This window comes from Hemitrygon akajei, chromosome 9 (assembly GCF_048418815.1).
Source record: "Hemitrygon akajei chromosome 9, sHemAka1.3, whole genome shotgun sequence".
NCBI lineage: Eukaryota > Metazoa > Chordata > Chondrichthyes > Myliobatiformes > Dasyatidae > Hemitrygon > Hemitrygon akajei.
In genome coordinates this window covers 100,965,342-100,985,439 of record NC_133132.1, presented here as the reverse complement: position 1 = coordinate 100,985,439, position 20,098 = coordinate 100,965,342, and the positions used below count along the sequence as shown (strand labels likewise).

The 20,098-nt window shown below is 43.1% G+C and overlaps 1 protein-coding gene across 1 annotated transcript in view; it reads left to right on the top strand.

The window, feature by feature from the left end:
* Window positions 1–1,214: 1,214 nt before the first annotated feature.
* nid1a (nidogen 1a) overlaps window positions 1,215–20,098 on the top strand; it is a 151,159-nt gene continuing 132,275 nt past the window's right edge. Inside the window, exons 1-5 of the mRNA XM_073056657.1 lie at window positions 1,215–1,478; window positions 2,923–3,222; window positions 7,305–7,546; window positions 18,849–19,219; window positions 19,923–20,072. Coding sequence (XP_072912758.1) covers window positions 1,248–1,478; window positions 2,923–3,222; window positions 7,305–7,546; window positions 18,849–19,219; window positions 19,923–20,072 — 1,294 coding nt within the window. The 5' untranslated portion in view covers window positions 1,215–1,247. The remainder of the gene's footprint in view (window positions 1,479–2,922; window positions 3,223–7,304; window positions 7,547–18,848; window positions 19,220–19,922; window positions 20,073–20,098) is intronic.

Sequence of the window (20,098 nt, the reverse complement as noted above, 5' to 3'; positions counted from 1 at the left end):
AGATTTTTTCTTGTCAGTGTCCTTCCTTTTGTGTTCATTATTTTTTAATCTTGTCAACGCCAGACTTGGAAATGTAGAACATTACTATCAGTACTCTAATGAAAGTGAAAGCCGCTTCACCTATTTCCAATTCCACGTGAGGTACTTTGTCAAAGCAGGTATAAAATAACCAGCAGGGGTCATCAGAGGGCCATGCCTGCAGTTCCACTGAGATCCAACAGAGGCCGACAGATTACAGTTTGCTGCAGACAGCACAATCTCCAGAAAATAGGAGCAGGAGAAGCCTTTCGGCCCGTTTAGCCTGTCCTTCCGTTCAGCATGTTCATGGCCGCTCCGCGCCCAGCGTCATTTCTTCTTCTGTGCCCATTCACCAAAGCCTTCAATTCCCAATATTTATCTTTAAATACTATTACCTAGCCCCCACAACCCTTTGGCGTAAAGAATCCCAGAAAAGAAGTTCCTATGCACATCAAAGTTTAAAGTCCCCTCCACCTTCAATACACCGACACAGTCTGTGGTTGATTTGTGAAAGGGGGTATTTCGGACCTGGCAGACATCACGTGGTCTACCGAGCAGAGGGGAGACCGACACAGGAAGGATACCACCAACACCGTTTGTGCAAAATCCTCCAGATTCACTGGTAAGCGAGCCGATGTTGAATTCTCCTCACAAACAACACAAAATCTGCAGATGCTAGAAATCCAAACGACACACTCAAAACGCTGGAGGAACTCAGCAGGCCAGGCAGCATCTATGGAAAAGAATTTAGTCGACGTTTCGGGCCGAGGGCCGTGTGTGTTGCTTGGATTTCCAGCAAATGCAGATCTTCTCTTGTTTGTGAGGAGAGTTACTGGGCTGACTCTGGGACGGCACAATGGTGTCCTGGTTAGCATAAGGCTATTACAGCGCCAGGGATCCGGGTCCAATTCCATTGCTGTTTGTACGTTCACCCGAAGTGGAAGAGGGAAGGAGAGAGGAGTTACGATTTGAGATTTTCAGAATTTGAATTTTCTTGATTTTCATTGAAAGAAGTGGTTGATTGGCCGCTAAAATGAGATTGAGTGCCCCGCCGAGTCGGTGTGCTGGCGGGAATGGGGGAGTGGGACGGTGATTGGAATTGCCACGGCGACGGGAGAGGGTGGGAGACGTCGGAGTGCGCGTGTCCGGCTGGAGCGGGGTCAGGCAACGGGGCGGAGCCGGGGTGGAGGGTGGGCTTTGGGACTGGGGTAGTTTGTGAGGCGCACACTATGCGGGTCTGCTTTGCGGATATGGTGCAGATGGGTTCGGGATCTCTGCGGCTGTTGGCGCTACTCCTGCTACAAGCGGCCGGGCTGAGTGGGCTCTCCCCCGGGCAGCTGCTCCCTCATGGCGGATGGGCTGGGGACCAACTGCTGGAGCCCGGGGACGATGCCTCCTCGGAGGCGATGAGGTTGTCGCAGGCTCTGCATCTATTCGATAGTACTGTGAAGAACTTGTACGTGAGTATCTAGCAGTTTGGTCAGCGGGAGTAACTGTTGCAGATCTCGGGTGTGGGTAGGGACTTCAACTCCGCTCCGTTGATGCACAGGCGGGGAAAACTGGTAGCACCCACAAATTAGCCATCGATTTCGTTATTTTGCTTCATTCTCAAACGTTACGTTTGTTTTAGTAAGTTTTTCGAAGACTAGCCCAAGTACACGTTGTCTTTTATTACCTGAAATAAAATTATCACAGCAAGTTTGCTCCATAGTGCTCCAGTACGAATAAAAACTTCATCATACCATATTCGTACAAAACGTGATCATTCTTCCACTCCTTGTGATTTTTCTCCAGCGATTCACGTTGTTCTCACCCGCAATCACGTCCATTTCCATCGAACAATACAGCCCGGGGAACAGGCTCTTCGGCCCACGAAATTGCGCCGAACTAATTAAATTAGTAATTGAACGCTGAATTAAACTAATCCCTTCTGCCTACACAACGCCCGCATCCCTTCTCCATTCTCTGCAAGTTCATGCGCCTTTAGAAACTTTAAACATCTCCGTGGTCCCCTCCCCGTCCGTGGCACCACGTTATAGAATACAGTACTTCAATCTGCAGTGTAGGACACTTGTCGGTATTCCACCAATCTTGGTGATGTGTAATTATATCTTTCTAATCCAAGTTTCCTTCTATGCCCGGGTCAAGTTTACACATCTTTTGGGACTGAATTGCAAACCTACCCATTCCCCTATTCTGCTCGTTTATGTTTGACCAATACTGTTGTTTTGGCTTTTTTTTAAAAAAAAAACAAGTTTATGCATTTATCTATTAATTAGGTTGTTCCAATTCAGAAGATTAAGGATTGAATAATTAAGATGTTTCCAGCTCTTAAGTATAATCGGCACGTTATTACTTCCAATGGAAAAAATATCATCTTAGAATTCAAGCTAGCTGTAGTGAAACGGGTAAGCATTTCATGCAGGGTATGGAATGTGAAGCTCCATCTAGCCCATCACCCCTGCTGGGGCACAGGCCACTGACTGCTCATCAGAGAGACTGTTGGGGGGCAATCCTTTGGTGTAGCCCATCTGAAGATCCCTCCTCTCCCACCGATGAGATCTTTGGAGCTTCTCTTGGCCTTGCTGTGTCACTTTTTTATGGAATGAGTTTGCTATCCCCTTTCTCAGCCCGGTTTGATACTGTCCATGGCAGAGTTATGGAGATCAACTGAAACTTGCAAGAATTGTGATTGTTGGATTTTGGCTCAGTAAGGGTGTAGAAGAAAATGCAAGGCTAATTGAAGTTGAGGTCAGCCATGATCTCATAAAATAGTGGTGAAGTCTGAGTGGGTTAAATGGTCTTTATTAACTAACAGTTAGAATCCTTACCAGTACTGATGCTTTGAGGTCATTTCATTACAGTTAAATTGTAATAATATTTTCTTTTTGATACTTTATCAAGGTGAACACAAACGGAATCATAGCAATTAGCAAGCCCCCTAAAGAAGGGGCTTTTGTCGACACATTCCCACCGAGGTTCGGGTCCATTGCGCCATTTCTAGCTGACTTGGACACTTCTGATGAGGTGGGGAAGGTCTATTACAGGCAGGACTCCTCTCCACAAATCTTGAACCGCATTGCACAGATGATAAATCAAGGCTTCAGCGACTTCAGCTTCCAACCCGTTAATGTTTTCATTGCCACTTGGGTAAATGTGAGTGCCCACAACGATTTTCGGCAGGGTGACCAGCAACTGATTAAGGTAATTATTAGTTCCTCGAGTATTTTGTGTGTTATGATGCTGCCTGAATTGTTGAGTTCCTCCAGCATTTTGTGCACCCTGTGCACCCCTTCCTTCCATGGTCCACTCTCATCTCCTATCAGGTTCTTCCTTCTTCCATGGTCCACTCTCCTCTCCTATCAGATTCCTCCTTCTACCATGGTCCACTCTCCTCTCCTATCAGATTCCTCCTTCTACCATCGTCCACTCTCTTCTCCTATCAGATTCCTCCTTCTACCATGGTCCACTCTCCTCTCCTATCAGATTCCTCCTTCTATAACTCTTCACCTCTTTCACCTATCACTTGTCAGCTTGCACTCCTTTTGTGTGCGTGTGTTGCTCAGATTTCCAGCATCCGCAGAATCTCTTGCGTTTCAGAGATTAATTGATGGGATTTTTAGATTTGGGAGAACACTTCTCTTTGAAGTCACATTTATAGAAAAACCTTGAGATTTATGTTATATATTTGCTTGGTTTACTCGTTTCAGAAGTATTTTTAATTTAAAATGTCAGTGATTGGGAAATCATTTTCCTTGATGGAATGAATGCTGAGGTGTTGTATCTCGTTCCATCTGTAATCTGGTCCATACCGCATGGACTCTTTCGTGCCAACAAAAAGGGTTCAATTACTGCCACTGCCTGTACGGAGTTTGCATGTTCTCCCTGTGACCATGTGTTGCTCCAGTTTTCTCCCACGTTCCAAAGGTGTACGGTTAGGGTTAGGAAGTTGTGGGCATGCTGTGTTGGTGCTGGAAGCGTAGCAGCACTTGTGTGCTGCCCCCAGGACATGGTCGGACTGTTTTTGTTGCATTTCACCACCTGGTTCAATGTACGTGTGACTATAAAGCTAATTCCTCTGATCCTGTGCCATGTATGGAAGTGAATCAGATTCAGGTTTAATATCACTGGCATGCTGCAGGTCCTGAAATTAGTTTTTATTTATTTAGCAATGGAGTGCGGAATAGGCCTTTCTCACCCCAGTGACCCCGACAAATCTGATCAATCTGATTTGCAATGACCAATTAACCTTCCCGTTGCGCCTTTTGGACTGTGGGAGTGTATTTAATATTTCAGTGATGTTGTAAATATGTTTGCTTAAGCATTCTTTGTTGACATAATTCACGATGGGTTATGTGCAAGAAGCATGTGAATGCTGTGCGTCATTACGCCACCACGTCATATGGGAGTGCTGCACGAAAGAAAGTATCTGCCGGCTCCTGTGTTCCTCCTTCGATTAGTTTCAGGGGTTACAAAACATAACAGGAGGAAACCAGAGGACCTGGAGAAAACCCACACACACATTCCATGGGGAGGGCATATAGAGCAGTGCTGGAATTGTGCTCCAAAACGCAGGCGTGTTGTACTACCTGCAATGCTACCGCAGCAGCAGTGTGTTGAAATACAGAATACCAAAAAACTGCAAATAACAATTCTGTGTGTGTATATAAATGGAAATGTAGGAGGCTGTTCCCAAAGATTTTCTAACCAGCGCCAGTTGTGTATGTGTCATGTGACCAGGCTTAGAACAAACCGTTTTTAAACAATGCCACTTGTTTGTGTTCAAACAGCAGTGAATTTTGTCACTGATAGATAGTGATAAACAGTAAGGCAATTCAGAATTGTTTTTACTCACTGTGATTTCAAGCATTTGGGCTTGGAATTGCCAGAAATGGCTGGGAGTGAGAATGAAACTATTTCACCACTTCAACAAGTTAGGAGCTACAGAGACTTTGAAGGTATAGACAACCGTCTTGAATGTTACAATTGAAGTAAAGATTTGGATGCAGTCGTTGAAAGCTTTGTTTGAAGGCAATCCACTATTTGCACATTTTTTTACATTTACAGGTAATCAGAAGAACACATCGGCATACACTGACTGAATTCCCTTCATCAATAACTATTGTGAACTAGGGCACAGATTTATAGCAACACACACAATTGTTTGTGATTTACTTTTTTATAGTCTTGTAGTTTTGGTAGTGTTGTAATTTATTCTGTAAATACAGAATCTGTTACAATGTTAAATGGTAGTTTTTAAAAAATCTATGAAACTTCAGCAAATTGGGACACCCACTAAATTGGGCCAAAATGTACTAGTCCTGATGTGCCCCTATTAACCAGAATCCACTCTGTTTTCCTAAAATGTTCAAATATTCAAGGCAGTAGCTCCCCATCTCCTCAAAGACGATCAGCGATGGATAACAAGTACTGGGTTTACCAGTGACCTGGAGTATTGAGAGCAGTTTTGTCAAGGAAGGATGTGCTGGCATTGAAAAGGGTCTAAAGGAGGTTCACAAGAATGATCCCAGAAATGAAAGAGTTAATGTATGAGCAGCATTTGATGGCTGTGGGCCTGTACTTGTTAGTGTTTAGAAGAACTGGTGGGGGAGTGGGTGTGATGGAGAGGAGTCTTATGTTTCTTAACATAGAGATAACTCGTATGTTCAGTTTTATTTTTTTAAGCGAGGTGCACACATATGAGGTGGCACAATAACATGCTATTTACATGCTTTTACATTTAACCCATAATGAAATAGATAAAGAAACAATGCTTAATCAGTAATATATTTACAATATTACTGAATTGTTAAGTACACTACCCTCCCCTCTGCTTAGCTATAAACTTGAATGCTCAAGTGTACAATTTATCTCTAGACATATAGTACTGTGCAAAAGTCTTAGGCACACTAGCTATATATTTGTGCCTAAGACCCTTTCATCTTAATGTAGTAATCGTATTGCACTGTACTGCTGTTGTCAAAAAAAACATTTCATAACGTGGATGATATACCTGATTCTGATATGAGTCTTTTGTGGACTGAGAGTGGAAAGGTGGCAAGAAGGGATTGTGGTACAGACTTGATGGGCTGAATGGCCTCATTCTTTTCCTATAACTTATGGATTTTCGGAATCCAGAAAATAAATCTATTTTAAAATAATTTGGCTCTTGCTGTCTCTCTAGCGATTTGTCTTCTTAAAGCTTGCCTTTTGTCATCTTGTCCCAGTGTTATTTGGCAGTGCTGCTGTAGAGAGTCTTGGAATCATTTACTGCATTATTAGTTCTGTGTCAATTATATTGCCTGGTTTAAAAATGTCCTTTCAAGGAATACATTTTTCTCCTGTTGGCCTCTCTGTGGCAACAGTCCAGTGTGTTTTCATTAAAAGGGATTTAAGAATAATGCTTTACAGGACATTATATGTACAAGTTGTTTGACATTTGCACAAAATGTTCTACTAGTTCTCTTCCACCTTTCACTTCTGTCACACAGCCCCAGATCTTCCCTCCCTTAAATTACACCCTGAGGAAAGAATCTGGAGCCTCAAAGTCCCTGGGCAGCTGTGAACTTTAAACTCACAACCCTTGTGTCACTTCAAACATTAGCTTTTTCAGATTTCTGCTCGGAGTTAAAACTAATTTCTAAAAGGAATGCAACACTGAAGTCCAGGGCTGCAGATTTATTGACGGGAGTCTAACTTGCTTGCAATTAATTTATAGCTTAACATAAAATAACCTAATGAATCTGTATGTGTGTGAATATATTCATGTTCCAAGTCATCGTACACAACAATAGGTTAAAAAGATCTAATGCAGTTTCAGGATTTTCCAGTAAGCAGCCAGTGAAACAGTTTCAGACAGCAACCTCATGCACGTGCTAAATGATCAGGTTGATGTAGAGCATAGTCTCAGAATAGAAGGACATCCCTTTAGAACAGAAGAGGAATTTCTTTAGGCAAAAGGTGGTGAATCTGTGGAATTCATTGCCACAGATGGCTGTGGAGGCCAAGTACAGTATATTTAAAGCAGAGGAAGGTTGGTTCTTCATTAGTAAAGGGGTCAGTGGTTACGGGAGAAAGTAGGAGAATGGGTTTGAGAGGGGTAATAAATCAGCCATGATGGATTGGTGGAGCAACCTCGATGGGCTGAATGGCCTAATTCTGCTCTAATGCCTTATGGTCTACGATAACGTTAAATTTAGGTGAGAATGCTTCCACTGAGTCACCATTGCTTTTGTTGCGGGTTCCTATTTTAGCACTAATTTGTTGATGGGATTTTGTGTTATCAGAGAAACACCTTCCAAGTGGCTTTGGCTTCTGATGAATCCAGTTCCTACGCTGTCCTTCTGTACCCTGAAGGTGGTTTGCAGTTTTATTCAACGCGACCCAAAGCAGCAAATAACATTGACTTGGACCTGCCAGCTCGTGTGGGCTTCAGCAGTGGGGAAAGAAGCTCCATTCTGTCTACTCGTGAAGGACCGTCCTATGCAGTTGCATCTAGCAGTGAACAGTCCGTTAAAAACCTATTCCAGTAAGCCTATCTCTTACACTTTGGTTGTTTGTGTGTAGTTTTTCATTGAACTGTTCTGCTTTGTTTGCTGTGGATGCCCACATGAAAATGAATCTCAGGATAGCACATGGTGATTATACACTCTGTGGCCACTTTATTAGGTACACCCGTACACCTTGTTAATGTAAATACCTAATCAGCCAATCATCTGGTGGCAACTCAATGCATAAAAGCATGAAGACGTGGTTGTTGTTGAGACCAAACATCAGAATGGGGAAGAAATATGATCTTACTGACTTTGCCTGCAGGAAGCTTGTTGGTGCCAGATGGGGTGGTTTGAGTATCTCAAAGTTCTGATCCCCTGAGATTTTCATTCACAGCAGTCTCTAGGGAAAGGTGCAAAAAACAAAGAACATCAAGTGAGCAGCAGTTCTGTGCCCACTGCCTTGTTAAAGAGAGAGGTCAGAGGAGAATGGCCAGACCAGTTCAAGCTGACAAGAAGGTGACAGTAACTCAAGTAACCATATGTTCAAGCAAAGGACTGCCAAGAGGCATCTCTGAATGCTCAGAATACCAAACCTTGAATTGGGTGGGCTATAGCAGAGACCACTGTACCTAATAAAATAGCCACTGAGTGTATACGTACTTTGATCATAAGTTTTCTTCGAAATATCTACATTTTCCTAATCTGAAGCATATCTGTTGATCTTTCTGAGCAAATATCTGAAACAGGAAAACAGTAGTACTCTGTAGAAATAGCAGGGTAAGTGATCCTGGTGAAAATGCTTGACCTGAAATTCTTGACCCTTTGTAGATGCTGCCTGACCTGCTGAGTTCCTCCAGTGACTATCAATACAAGAGATTCGGGAGATGCTGGAAATCCAGAGTAACGCACACAAAATGCTAGTGGAGCTCAGCAGGTCGGGCAGCATCCACAGAGGGGAATAAACAGTCAACCTTATTGGGCCAAGACCCTTCACCAAGAGCAGACTGGTGGAACTCAGCAGGTCAGGCAGCATCTACAGAGGGGAACGAGTAGGGGACGTTTTGAGCTGAGACCTTTGATCAGGGCTTTCATTTGGTTCTTATGCAGGGTCTTATCCCAAAATGTTCAGTGCTTATTCCACTCCCTAGATGCTGCCCGACCTGCTGAGTTCCTCCAGTATGCTGTGAGTTGCTGCGGACTCTTAGCATCTGCCGTCTTGTGTCTCCTGCACCTTTGTACAGGAGCAAGAGGAAGTGGAGACACAGTCAGCTGAATGGCTTGTGGTGAAATTTAATCTACCTGGAATGTAGTGATTATTTTCTTTAATTATAAATGATAGTTATATAATAAAGTAGTATTCCTTAAAATCTCACACACAAAATGCTGGAGGAACTCAGCAGGTCAGGCAGCATCTATGGAAGTAAGACCATGAGACATAGGAGCAGAGTTAGGCCATTCAGCCCATCGAGCCTGCTCCACCATTCATCATGGCTGATCCCGGATTCCACTCAACCCCATACACCTGCCTCCTTGCCATATACTTTGATGCCCTGACTTATCAGGAAATTATTAACTTCCACCTTAAGTATACTCATGGACCTGGCCTCCACCACAGTCTGTAGCAGAACATTCCACAGATTAACACATACAAACAAGCTGGATGAACTCAGCAGGTCGGGCAGCATCCGTAGAAACGAGCAGTCAACGTTTCGGGCTGAGACCCTTCATCAGGACTGAAAAGAAGGGGGCAGGGGCCCTAGAAAGAAAGTAGAGGGAGGGTGGAAGGTGCCAGGTGAAAAACCAATCAGAGGAAAGATCAAGGGGTGAGGGAGGAGAAGCAGGAGAGGTGAAGAAGGAATGTAAGGGGAAAGCACAATGTGTAGTAGAAGAAGGCAGAATCATGAGAGAGGTGATAGGCAGCTGGAGGAGGAGGCAGTGTGAAACTAGGATGGGGGGGAAGGGAGGGGAGGGAATTACCGGAAGTTGGAGAATTCAATGTTCATGCCAAGGGGCTGGAGACTACCCAGATGGTATATGAGGTGTTGCTCCTCTAACCTGAGTTTGGCCTCTTCATGGCAGTAGAGGAGGCCATGTATGGACATATCCGAATGGGAATGTGAAGCAGAGTTGAAGTGGGTGGCAACCGGGAGGTCCTGTCTATTGTGACGGACGGAGCGGAGGTGCTCGACAAAGCGGTTCCCCAATCTGCGTCAGGTCTCGCTGATGTAGAGGAGGCCGCACTGGGAGCACCGGATGCAATAGATGACCCCAACAGACTCACAAGTGAAGTGTTGCCTCACCTGGAAGGACAGTTTGGGGCCCGGAATGGTGGTAAGAGAGGAGGTGTAGGGACAGGTGTAGCACTTATGCTTGCAGGTATAAGTACCAGGTGGGAGATCTGTGGGGAGGGACGTGTGGACCAGGCAGTCACGGAGGGAACGATTCCTGCGGAAAGCGGAGAGGGGTAGAGAGGGAAAGATGTGCTTAGTGGTGGGGTCCTGTTGAAGGTGGCGGAAGTTGCGGAGGATAATATGCTGGCTTCGGAGGCTGGTGGGGTGGTAGGTGAGGATAAGGGGAACCCTGTCCCTGTTGTGACTGGAGGATGGGGTGAGGGCCGAAGTGCGGGAAATGGAGGAGATGCGGGTGAGGGCATCATTGATGACGGCAGAAGGGAAACCATGATCCTTAAAGAAAGAGGACATTTGAGATGTCGTGGAATGGAAAGCCTCATCCTGGGAGCAGATGCGGCGGAGACAGACGAACTGGGAATAGGGAATAGCATTTTTATATTTGGCAGGGTAGGAAGAGGTATAGTCGTGGTAGTTATGAGAGTCAGTGGGTTTATAGGAGTTGTCAGTGAACAGTCTGTCTCCAGAGATGGAGACCGAGAGATCGAGAAAGGGGAGAGAGGTGTCTGAGATGAACCAAGTGAATTTGAGGGCTGGGTGAAAGTTAGGGACAAAGTCGATGAAATTGAGGAGCTCAGCATGGGTGCAGGAAGCAGCACCAATGTAGTCGTCAATGTAGCGAAGGAAAAGTTGGGGAGCAGTACCAGTATAGATTTGGAGCATAGACTGTTCCACATAACCCACAAAGAGGCAGGCATAGCTGGGGTCCATGCGAGTGCCCATAGCTACACCCTTGGTCTGAAGAAAGTGGGAAGAGCCAAAAGAGAAGTTATTAAGTGTGAGTACCAGTTCCACCAACCGGAGGAGTGTGGTGGTGTTGGGGAACCGGTAAGGTCTATTGTCAAGAAAGTAACGGAGGGCTTTGAGGCCTTCTTGATGGGGAATAGAAGGATTGGACATCCATAGTGAAAATGAAACAGTCGGGACCGGGGAACTGGAAGTTATTGAAGAAGTGGAGGACATGGGATGTATCCCGGGTGTAGGTGTGGAAGGACTGAACTATGTGTGACAGAATGGAGTCCAGGTAGGCAGATACAAGTTCGGTGGGGCAGGAGCGGACTGAAACTATGGGCCTACCAGGACAGTCAGGCTTGTGGATCTTGGGGAGGAGGTAAAACCGAGCAGTGCAGGGTGTGGGAATTATGAGTTTTTTTGGCTGAGGATGGAAGGTCCCCAGAGTTGATAAGGGCAGTGATGGTACGGGAGACAATGGTTAGATGTTTTTTGGTGGGGTCCAGTTCCAGGGGTAAGTAAGAGGAGGTGTCGGAGAGCTGCCGTTTGGCCTCAGTGAGGTAGAGGTCAGTCCGCTAGTGTTGTGTTTACTATTCCACAGATTCACTACTCTGGCTAAAGAAAACCTCCTTATCCCTGTTCTAAAGGGTCACCCCTCAATTTTGAGGCTGTGCCTTCTAGTTCTGGATGCCCCGCCCATAGGAACATCCTCCCAACATCCACCTTATCTCATCTTTTCAACATTTGGTCGGTTTCAATGAGATCCTCCCGTTAATTCTTCTAAACTCTAGTGAGTACAAGCCCAAAGCTGCCAAACGCTTCTCATATGTTAACCCCTTCAGTCCCAGGATCACTCTTGTGAACCTCCTCTGGACTCTCTCCAATGAGAACACATTTTATTCCTGAGATATTGGACCCAAAACTATTGACAATACCCCAAGTGTGGCCTAACCAGTGTCTTATAAAGGCTCAGCATTGTCTCTTTGCTTTTAAATTGTATTCTGCTTGAAATAATTGCCAACATTGGATTAGCCACCTTTACCACAGGCTCAACCTTTAAATTAACCTTCTATCAGTCTTGCACGAGTCCCTCTGAACGCGCTCCCCATTTAGGAACTATTGTTCCTTTTACCAAAATTCATTAAAGTACATTTTACAACTCTGTATTCCATCTGCCATGTTTTTGGTCATTCTTTCAATTGCAAGTCCTGCAATCGCATTGCTTCCTCAGCACTACTTACCCCTCCACCTATCTCTGTATCATCCACAAACATTCCCACAAAACCATCAGTTCCATTATTGAAATCATTGGTAAACAATGTGAAAAATAGCGACCCCAATACTGACCCCTGAGAAACACCGCTAGTCACTGGCAGCCAACCAGAAAAGGCCCACTTTATTCCCACTCTCTGCCTCCTGCCTGTCAGCCATTCCTCTATCCATCCCAGTACATTTCCTGTAACATCATAGAGTATTATCTTGTTAAGCAGCCTCACATGTGGCACCTTATCAAATGCCTTCTGAAAATCCAAGTAAATGACATCGACTGCCTCTTCTTTGTCCACCCTTATTGTTACTTCCTCAAAGAATTAGAGCAGATTTGTCAGGCAAGATTTCTGTTTGTAGAAACCATGCTGACTTTGACTTATTTATCATTAGTCTCCAAGTACTCCGAAGCCTCATCCTTAATAATGGACTCCCAACACTTTCCCAACCACTGAGGTTAGGCTAACTGGCCTATAATTTCCTTTCTTTTGCCTTTCTCCCTTAAAGAGTGAAGTGACGCTTGCAACCTTTTACTCCTTTAGGACCATGCCAGAATCATGATTCTTGAAAGATCATGACGAATGTATCTGTTATCTCTTCAGCAACCTCTCTCAGGACTCTGGGATGTAGTCCAGGTGACTTATCCACCTTAAGACCTTTGAGTTTGCCTGGCACTTTTTCCTTTGAAATAGATGGATAGACCACGTCTCAGGCCTGGCCCGATGAGTTCCTCCAGCACTGTGTGTGTGTTGCTTTGGATTTCCAGCATCTGCAGACTTTCTTGTTTATTTAAATACCATTTGCTGTCTAGTATGGTCTGTAAAGACTTTGGAATTTGTTTTTCTGTTTAAGTATGTGGGTAACGAGGCACAAGCTGGGCTTGTATTCTCCTCCTGGGGTGGCTTGTGGACAGATCCAACAGAGGTGCTGTTGGTGAGTTGAGATGAGGGTGTTGGAAAGGGTGAAATTTAGGGATGAACAGAGAAACTGCTCTGTCGGGTGTGGAAGTCCAGAGTGAAGGGCATTGACTTAACATTATAGACTTAACATTCACGTTGAGAATTCTCTCATAATTGAAATTTGGAGCTTTAATGAGCATAACAGATTCTCCGGAATTTTGTATGTTATTCTTTGAAACTTTCTTTGTCCCTACAGAGGCCTGGGGAGGAGCAGTGGGGAGATTGATAAAAACTGACTGTTTCTTTGCAGAGGAAATGGGAAGAATGGACATAAAGGTGGCAATAGCATGCAGTGATGAGAAATGTATGATGATGCTTTTTGGTAAAAGGAATAATCGTGCAGACTGCTATCTAAATGGGGAAGAGGTTCAAACATCAGGGGTGCAGATGAACTTAGAAGTCCTCGTGCAAGACTCCCAGAAGGTTAATTTACAGGTTGAGTCCATGGTAGAGAAGAAGAAGAATGCAATGTTGGCATTTATTTCAAAGGTGTAGAATGTAAAAGCAAGGAGGTGATGCTTAGGCTTTGTAAGACACTAGTCAGTCCGCACTTGGGAGTATTGTCAACAATTTTGGGCACCAGTCTCCCAAATGATGTGTTGTCATTTGAGAGAGTCCTGAGGAGGTTAATGAGATGATGCTGGGATTCCAGAAATGAAGGTGTTAACATATGAAGAGTGTTTGGCAGCTTTGGGCCTGCACTCACTGGTATTAAGAAGAAGGTGGGGGAGGGTGCAGGACAATCTCATTGAAACCTACTGAATGTTGAAAGAACTAGTTAAGGTGGATGTGGAGAGGATGTTTCCTCTGGCTGGGGTATCCAGAACTAGAGGGCACAGCCTCAGAATTGAGGGTTGACCTTTTAGAACAGGGGTAGATTTTTTTTCTAACCAGAAATTAGTGGATCTGTGGAATGCTCTGCCACAGACTGCAGTGGAGGCTAAGTCCATGGGTATATTTAAGGCAGAAATTGATGGTTTCTTGATCAGCCAGGGCATCAAAGGATATGGCAAGTAGGTAGTTGTATGATGTTGAGTGGGATCCAGGGTCAGCCATGATGGAATGGCGGAGCTGGCTCGGTGGGCTGAATGGCCTAACTCTGCCCCGATGGGTTATGTCAGTGCAGTGAGTTAGAGCTGAGGTGGAGCTTAGCCTTAATCTAGTTTAATGGTTGGCCAGAATGGTTTCTATCCTTTTCCATAATTTACCATTTCCACAGGGCCACTTGTGTGAAATGAATCTCTGCACATCTTCTGTGAAGTTTGTTGTTGTTGGCTACTTTCCATGGCTTAGCTCAGCTTGTGAATGTGAATACTGTAGATATTGATGTATATACAGCTGTAGTACGTAGAATGGACATAGTCCGGAAAGATAGTGTTGATCTTCCCAGCTGTTTGACTCATTATGTTGAAAGGAATGGCATGTAATTGAAGGGAAGTTATGTTTCCCAGTGCCTTGTTTGTTCTAAGATACATTTGTCATTTTGCAAACCCTATGATAGTTTTAGTTCTGGGATAAGTAAACAAGATTATGCTTTTTAAAATTGGTAGTTGTCCATTTTGTATTTGCACTAAAACCAATACTTGTAAATGTGTTGGGGGTAAAGTCTAGGAGGTTATTGTAGGAACTTAATACGTTATTTTATACAATGCTGAGATAACACTTTTGCTGCTTTTCTTGCCGAGCAATGTGCTGGCAAGTGAAAATGTTGGTTACTGCATTGATGTTTCTAACTGGAAGCTATTTGTGTTGAAGGTTACACATAGTTCAAAGTTTTCTTTTCTCTCTGCCAGCAATAAGCATGTTTTCTTCATATCTGGGTCCCCTACTATTAAGGCTATTTATTCTGAGTGATTGTAAATCATTTTGTTTTAAAAACAAAATCACTAATTATCTGTAAGCTTATAAGTTTCCATAAGTTTCTGATTAACCATAGTCAATAAGCTGGCTAAACTTCAAAGCTGGTTCTTGAGTTGTCTGCAGTCACATCTATAATACATCTTTTAGGGTACGCCATCAAAATATCACATACCACAATGCAAGTAAAGATAAGTGTCAAATTGAAACAAACTCTAAATGTTACAGTTACTGTATAGACAATGATGACAAGGGCATAGAAATGGAATATGAACAGCTTGGATAGGAAAAAGTCTGCATCAGGGAGAATAACGGTGAGCAGGACATTAGAAGAAGAAATCATTGAATATATTTGATCTTGAGCTCTGAAATAATGTTACAGCTCAATAAAACCCTGGTTGGACCACACTTGGAATATTATGCTCAGTTCCAGTTGACACTTCGTAGGAAGGGCGTGGAAGCTTTAGAGAGAGTGCGCAGGAGATTTAGCAGGATGCTGCCTGGATTGATGTCTTAGGAGGATGGTTTGAGTGAGCTAGGACTTTTAAGAGTGAAGGAGGATGAGAAGTGACTTGATAAAGGTACACAAGATGATGAGATATAGGTCGAAAGCCAGAGACTTTCTCCCAAAGCAGAAATGTCTAATAGGAGGAATAATTTCAAGGTGATTGGAGGAATGTATGGGGGTGATGTCAAAGTTAGGTTTTGTTTTAGAGTGGTGGGCACATGGAATGCCCTGCCAGGGGTGGTGCTAGAAGACGATACATTAGGGACGTTTAAGAGACTATTAGTTAAGCACATGAATGAATGAAAAATAGAGGGCTGTGTAGGAGGGATTGATCTTAAAACAGGTTAAAAGTCTGGCATATCATTGAAAGTTGTGTACTGTACTGTATTATTCTGTATAGGCATTCAGAGAAGGGTCTTGAGGGAGAGATAACTAACATGCGAAATGGAGCAAAATCCATAGTCTGAATGGCTAATTCGGGAAGAGACTGCAGCAGTGATGCAGTGTGTATTGAAATAAATTACAAAGGGGGGTCGTGTCCAGGAATTGGCATTTGCTGGAAGTGATGTAACAATGCAGGCAAAACAAGTACAAATAGACATTGAGAATCAGAACTAGAGGGGGTAACTTCACTTACCCATCACTGAACTATTCCCACAACCTGTGGACTCACTTTTAAGGATTCTTCATCTTATGTTCTGGATTTATTGCTTATTTGTTATTGTTTTGTTGTTTTTCTCTTTTTGTATTTCTATAGTTTATTGCCTTTTACACACTGGTTGTTTCTGTCCTACGTGTGGGGTTTTCCTGATTCCATTATGATTTTTTTTTTGTGTTTCCTGTGAATGTCCTGAAGAAAATGAATCTCATGGACTTGGATAATAACTTTATTTTGAGCTTTGAGATTTTACACAGGTCAAACGTAATGAAGACCAGTCCCTATTTCAAAAAGGGAATGACCTATTTGACAACCTTTTCAATTCTTTTAAAGATTAGGTGTGTTTTGTATGTTCAATAGATTGTTAGAATATGTGGAGTTACCAAGAAACATGGATTTCAACCTGACACTGATACATAGGGGTTAAGCATGGTTAATCAGGACAATGATAAGGAGGAAGTTTGTACCACATGGAATGCAGTTTTGTAATGCAGACCACCTATGTTTGCTGCTTATATTAATGACTTGGATTTGGGAATTGGGAAGTAGCCCAAGTTGTGTTTACATATGTTGGGGGGGGGGGGGAGGGAGAGAATTGCTCAAATGCAAAAACAAAGCTAGCAATCACATTTGTAAAACTCGGTATTTATCCTGCAGCCTCCCGAGTATTGACAGACACTCTCTTCCTTTGCTGCACTGGGAAGTTGTCAGCTGGAGAAGTGGTGCAGATGGTTAATGATGGAAGCAAGATGGTGGGAGTGTGTGTATCCCCCTCCACGGTCGTGTACCCTCTTAACTTAATATAATTTCTCAAGATCAGATTTAAAAACAGTTACTTTCTCCAAGCAGAAAGACTGATCAACATCTCTACCGACTAGCCCACCTTACTACACCCCCTCTCCCACCCCCACCACTGTATCATTTCCTGTCAGAATCACTTAGGTACAGACACTCCTGTGTCTAGTGTCACTTTATGGTCACTTTATGTACATAGCTATCGTAGGTGTTTATATTTTATTGTTATTGTGGTCTAAAATCATATTGTGTTTTTTTGTGCCATGTCAGATCTGGAGTAACAATTATTTCATTCTCCTTTACATTTGTAAACAAACTTGAATCTTGAATGTTAGCAGAGAGCCTGGGTGCTTATTAGGTGTAATTTTCAAGCCATTTAGTTTAATTGTGAGGAAATTACTCTTTCATGTTAACCATGTTAATCTAAGATAATTAAACTACATCAAAAAAAAGTAGATTGTTTTAAATCCTTGCCAAAAGTACTGATTTGAGACAGCGAGCCTTTCAGGATGCTGTGGGATTTGAAGTAGGACGTACATGTGCCTAAGTATACCTCTGATACTGTATTTCAATAAAAAATAATACATGGGTAAGAATATTTAACAAAATTATAATAATCTACCAGCACAGACAATTAATGGGCAAATTTATTTCAATATAAGTTTTGGTGGAAAGGAAAAGTAGACCAGCTGCTGATTGTAATAATTGATGGTCACTATTTTTCCCAATCACAAGGATTACCTTGGCCTGAAAAACCATCTGAAAAATTTTGTTGGAAGCAAGATCCAAGGCAGCACTGCAGTTAGTGTAACACCGTTACAACGCCAGCAGCCCGGTTTCAATTCCACTGCTGTTTGTAAGGAGTTTGACTGCTGGATTTGCTGAGTTCCTCCAGCATTTTGTGTGTGTTGCTCAACATTTACAGCCTCTGCTAAATCTCGTGTTTGAGATTATTTGCTGGGATTTTCAGATTTGAGAGAGTATTTCACTTTGAAATCATTTTTTTTGGAAAACGCTGAAATTTATATTAAATATTTGCTTGGTTTACTCATTTCAGAAGTGATTTTTATTTAAATTGTCAGTGATTAGGAAGGCAGTTTCTTTGATGGATGATGAGGCCATTGTTTTATCTAGTTCTATCTAGAATTTTGGTCCACACTTCATGGGTGGCAAGGGGTGGTGTGTGTTCGATTCTTGCTACTGTCTATAAAGTGTCTGTACATTCTCCCTGTGACCTTCACTTGCTCAACATTCCCACATTCCAAGGATGTTTAGTACATTGCGGGTATGACAGTGGAAACATGGCAACACTTGTGGGACTGCCCAGCACAATTCTCACTGATTTGACGAAAGCAAAACATTTCACTGTATGTTTCAATATCCTGATGTATATATGACAAATAAAGCTAGTCTTTATGAAATTTTGAAAAAATGTCTATAAAGACGTGGAAAGAATAACAGTTGTAGAGATCAGAGAGATGGTGAGAACAAGGACCTTGCATTGGTGGAAAGTGCTGTCTGGTTAACATCTGTGCTTTGTAATTCTAACATTAAAAGTGTAACAGGAAAGAGGAAAACGTGATTAGATCTGACACAGAGGGGTACTATTAAGTTGACTTGTTTTTCTTTTTAAAAATAGACTATTGTGCTTAATAGGCCAGTTTATTCCATTGTTTTTCTTTGTAAACTGTGAATGTCCGCAAGAAAATTAATCTCAGGGTAGTATGTGGTGACATTTATGTATTTTGATAATAACTTAATTTTGAACTTTTTAGTGGGAAATAACTTAATTATGTGCTCTGCCTGACACTGAACAGTTGATTTCTTGCCATCAAGATTGGCAAGAAATGTTGCTTTTTTCAGAGTTTAAGACCTATTTTGGTTGTGAACCATACTGGATCGATTGTAAGAATGTGTCGTGCACTTGCGGCCTGTTGATTGTATGGTGAATTGATTGGGCCTCTAACATGCAAGAGAGCTCTCATTTCGAGTACGCATGTTTTTGCCTCAGCTATTAACTAGGTTGCCCAGCATGCACCGTGGCTAATGTGACTCAGTAAAAATTATTAAGCCAACTGTTCCATTGTTGCTCTTGCTCTGCTCAGATGTAACAGATTGTTTCTCATAAACTTGCACCAAAATTTCTTTCAACAGAGATGGTAATTCTGGAGAACGAGGAGTTTGGATCTTTCAACTTGGAAGTTCTTCTAGCCACACCATCCTGCCTGCCAGTGGAAGGGCACTCCACCTTGATGACTCTGTTCTCAACACCTTTAGCACTGCTACAACTGTGGACCACGGAAAGAGTTATTTCCTGGATATAATTGAAAATGGGACAGACCAGGATGATGATTCCCCGGAAGAAGAGCAGAAAGTTGAAAGCGTGGTCAGCCAAAGGACAATTCCACAGCAGAATCGAGAAGAGCCTCGCTTTGTTGAGCCTGGTCCGGTTATCATTGCGCGCCCAGTCCAGTATCCGATGCAGAAAATTGTGATAAGCCCAGGAACAGATGTGACTGGAAATGGTATGAGAATATTGACAAGAGATTCATTCATTAATTTTTAAGAGTTTTCAAGTTCTTTTATTAGATCACTTTTTTTGTTGGACTTGGGCGGTACAATAGTCTAGCTGTTAACCTGTTTACAGTAATTCCTGCCACTGTCTGTAGAGAGTTGAATGTTCTTCCCATGACCATGTGGTTTCCTCCTTTGTGCTCTTGCTCTCCCCCCCCCCCCCCCCCCCCCCCACCCACATATCAAAGATGTAGAGAGTAGGGATAGTAAGTTGTGGGCATGCTATGTTGGGGCCTGAAGTACAGTAACACTTGTGGGCTGCCCCCAGGACATCCTCAGACCGTGTTGGTCATTGGCACAAATGACGCATTTCACTGTAGTTTCGAAGTGTGAATCGTCACAACTGGTGAAGGTCTGCATTACCCTTGCAAGAAAAATGTGTGATCGTCCCTATTGAATGAACTAAAGCGTTCATGCAAACAGTGCATTCCAGGAACTTTTAAACTAAATTAAAATTGAATTTATTCAGTCCAGAGGAATAAAAGTGAAACAGTAGAGTCCCTCAACCTTTGAAGAGTTTTAAGTTGAGAGTACAGGGATAACATGAGGGAAATTTTGGTCTTTGGATGCTTTATGTCTGCTGATTCAGCTACTGAAATGAGCTGAAGTCCTCAGGAGACTGCTGCTAACCTATTTTCTTTCCCTTCCCGCCAGTGTTCTCGTACAACACCGAGAGAGAGCTGACGTGCAGCAACAGCCGTCACACCTGCTCGCCTCACGGCCACTGCAGAGACTACGTGACAGGATTCTGCTGTCATTGTAATCCCGGCTATTATGGCAACGGCATACAGTGTGTTGCAGAGGGTGAGTTCAGAAACCCAAGCAAGTGG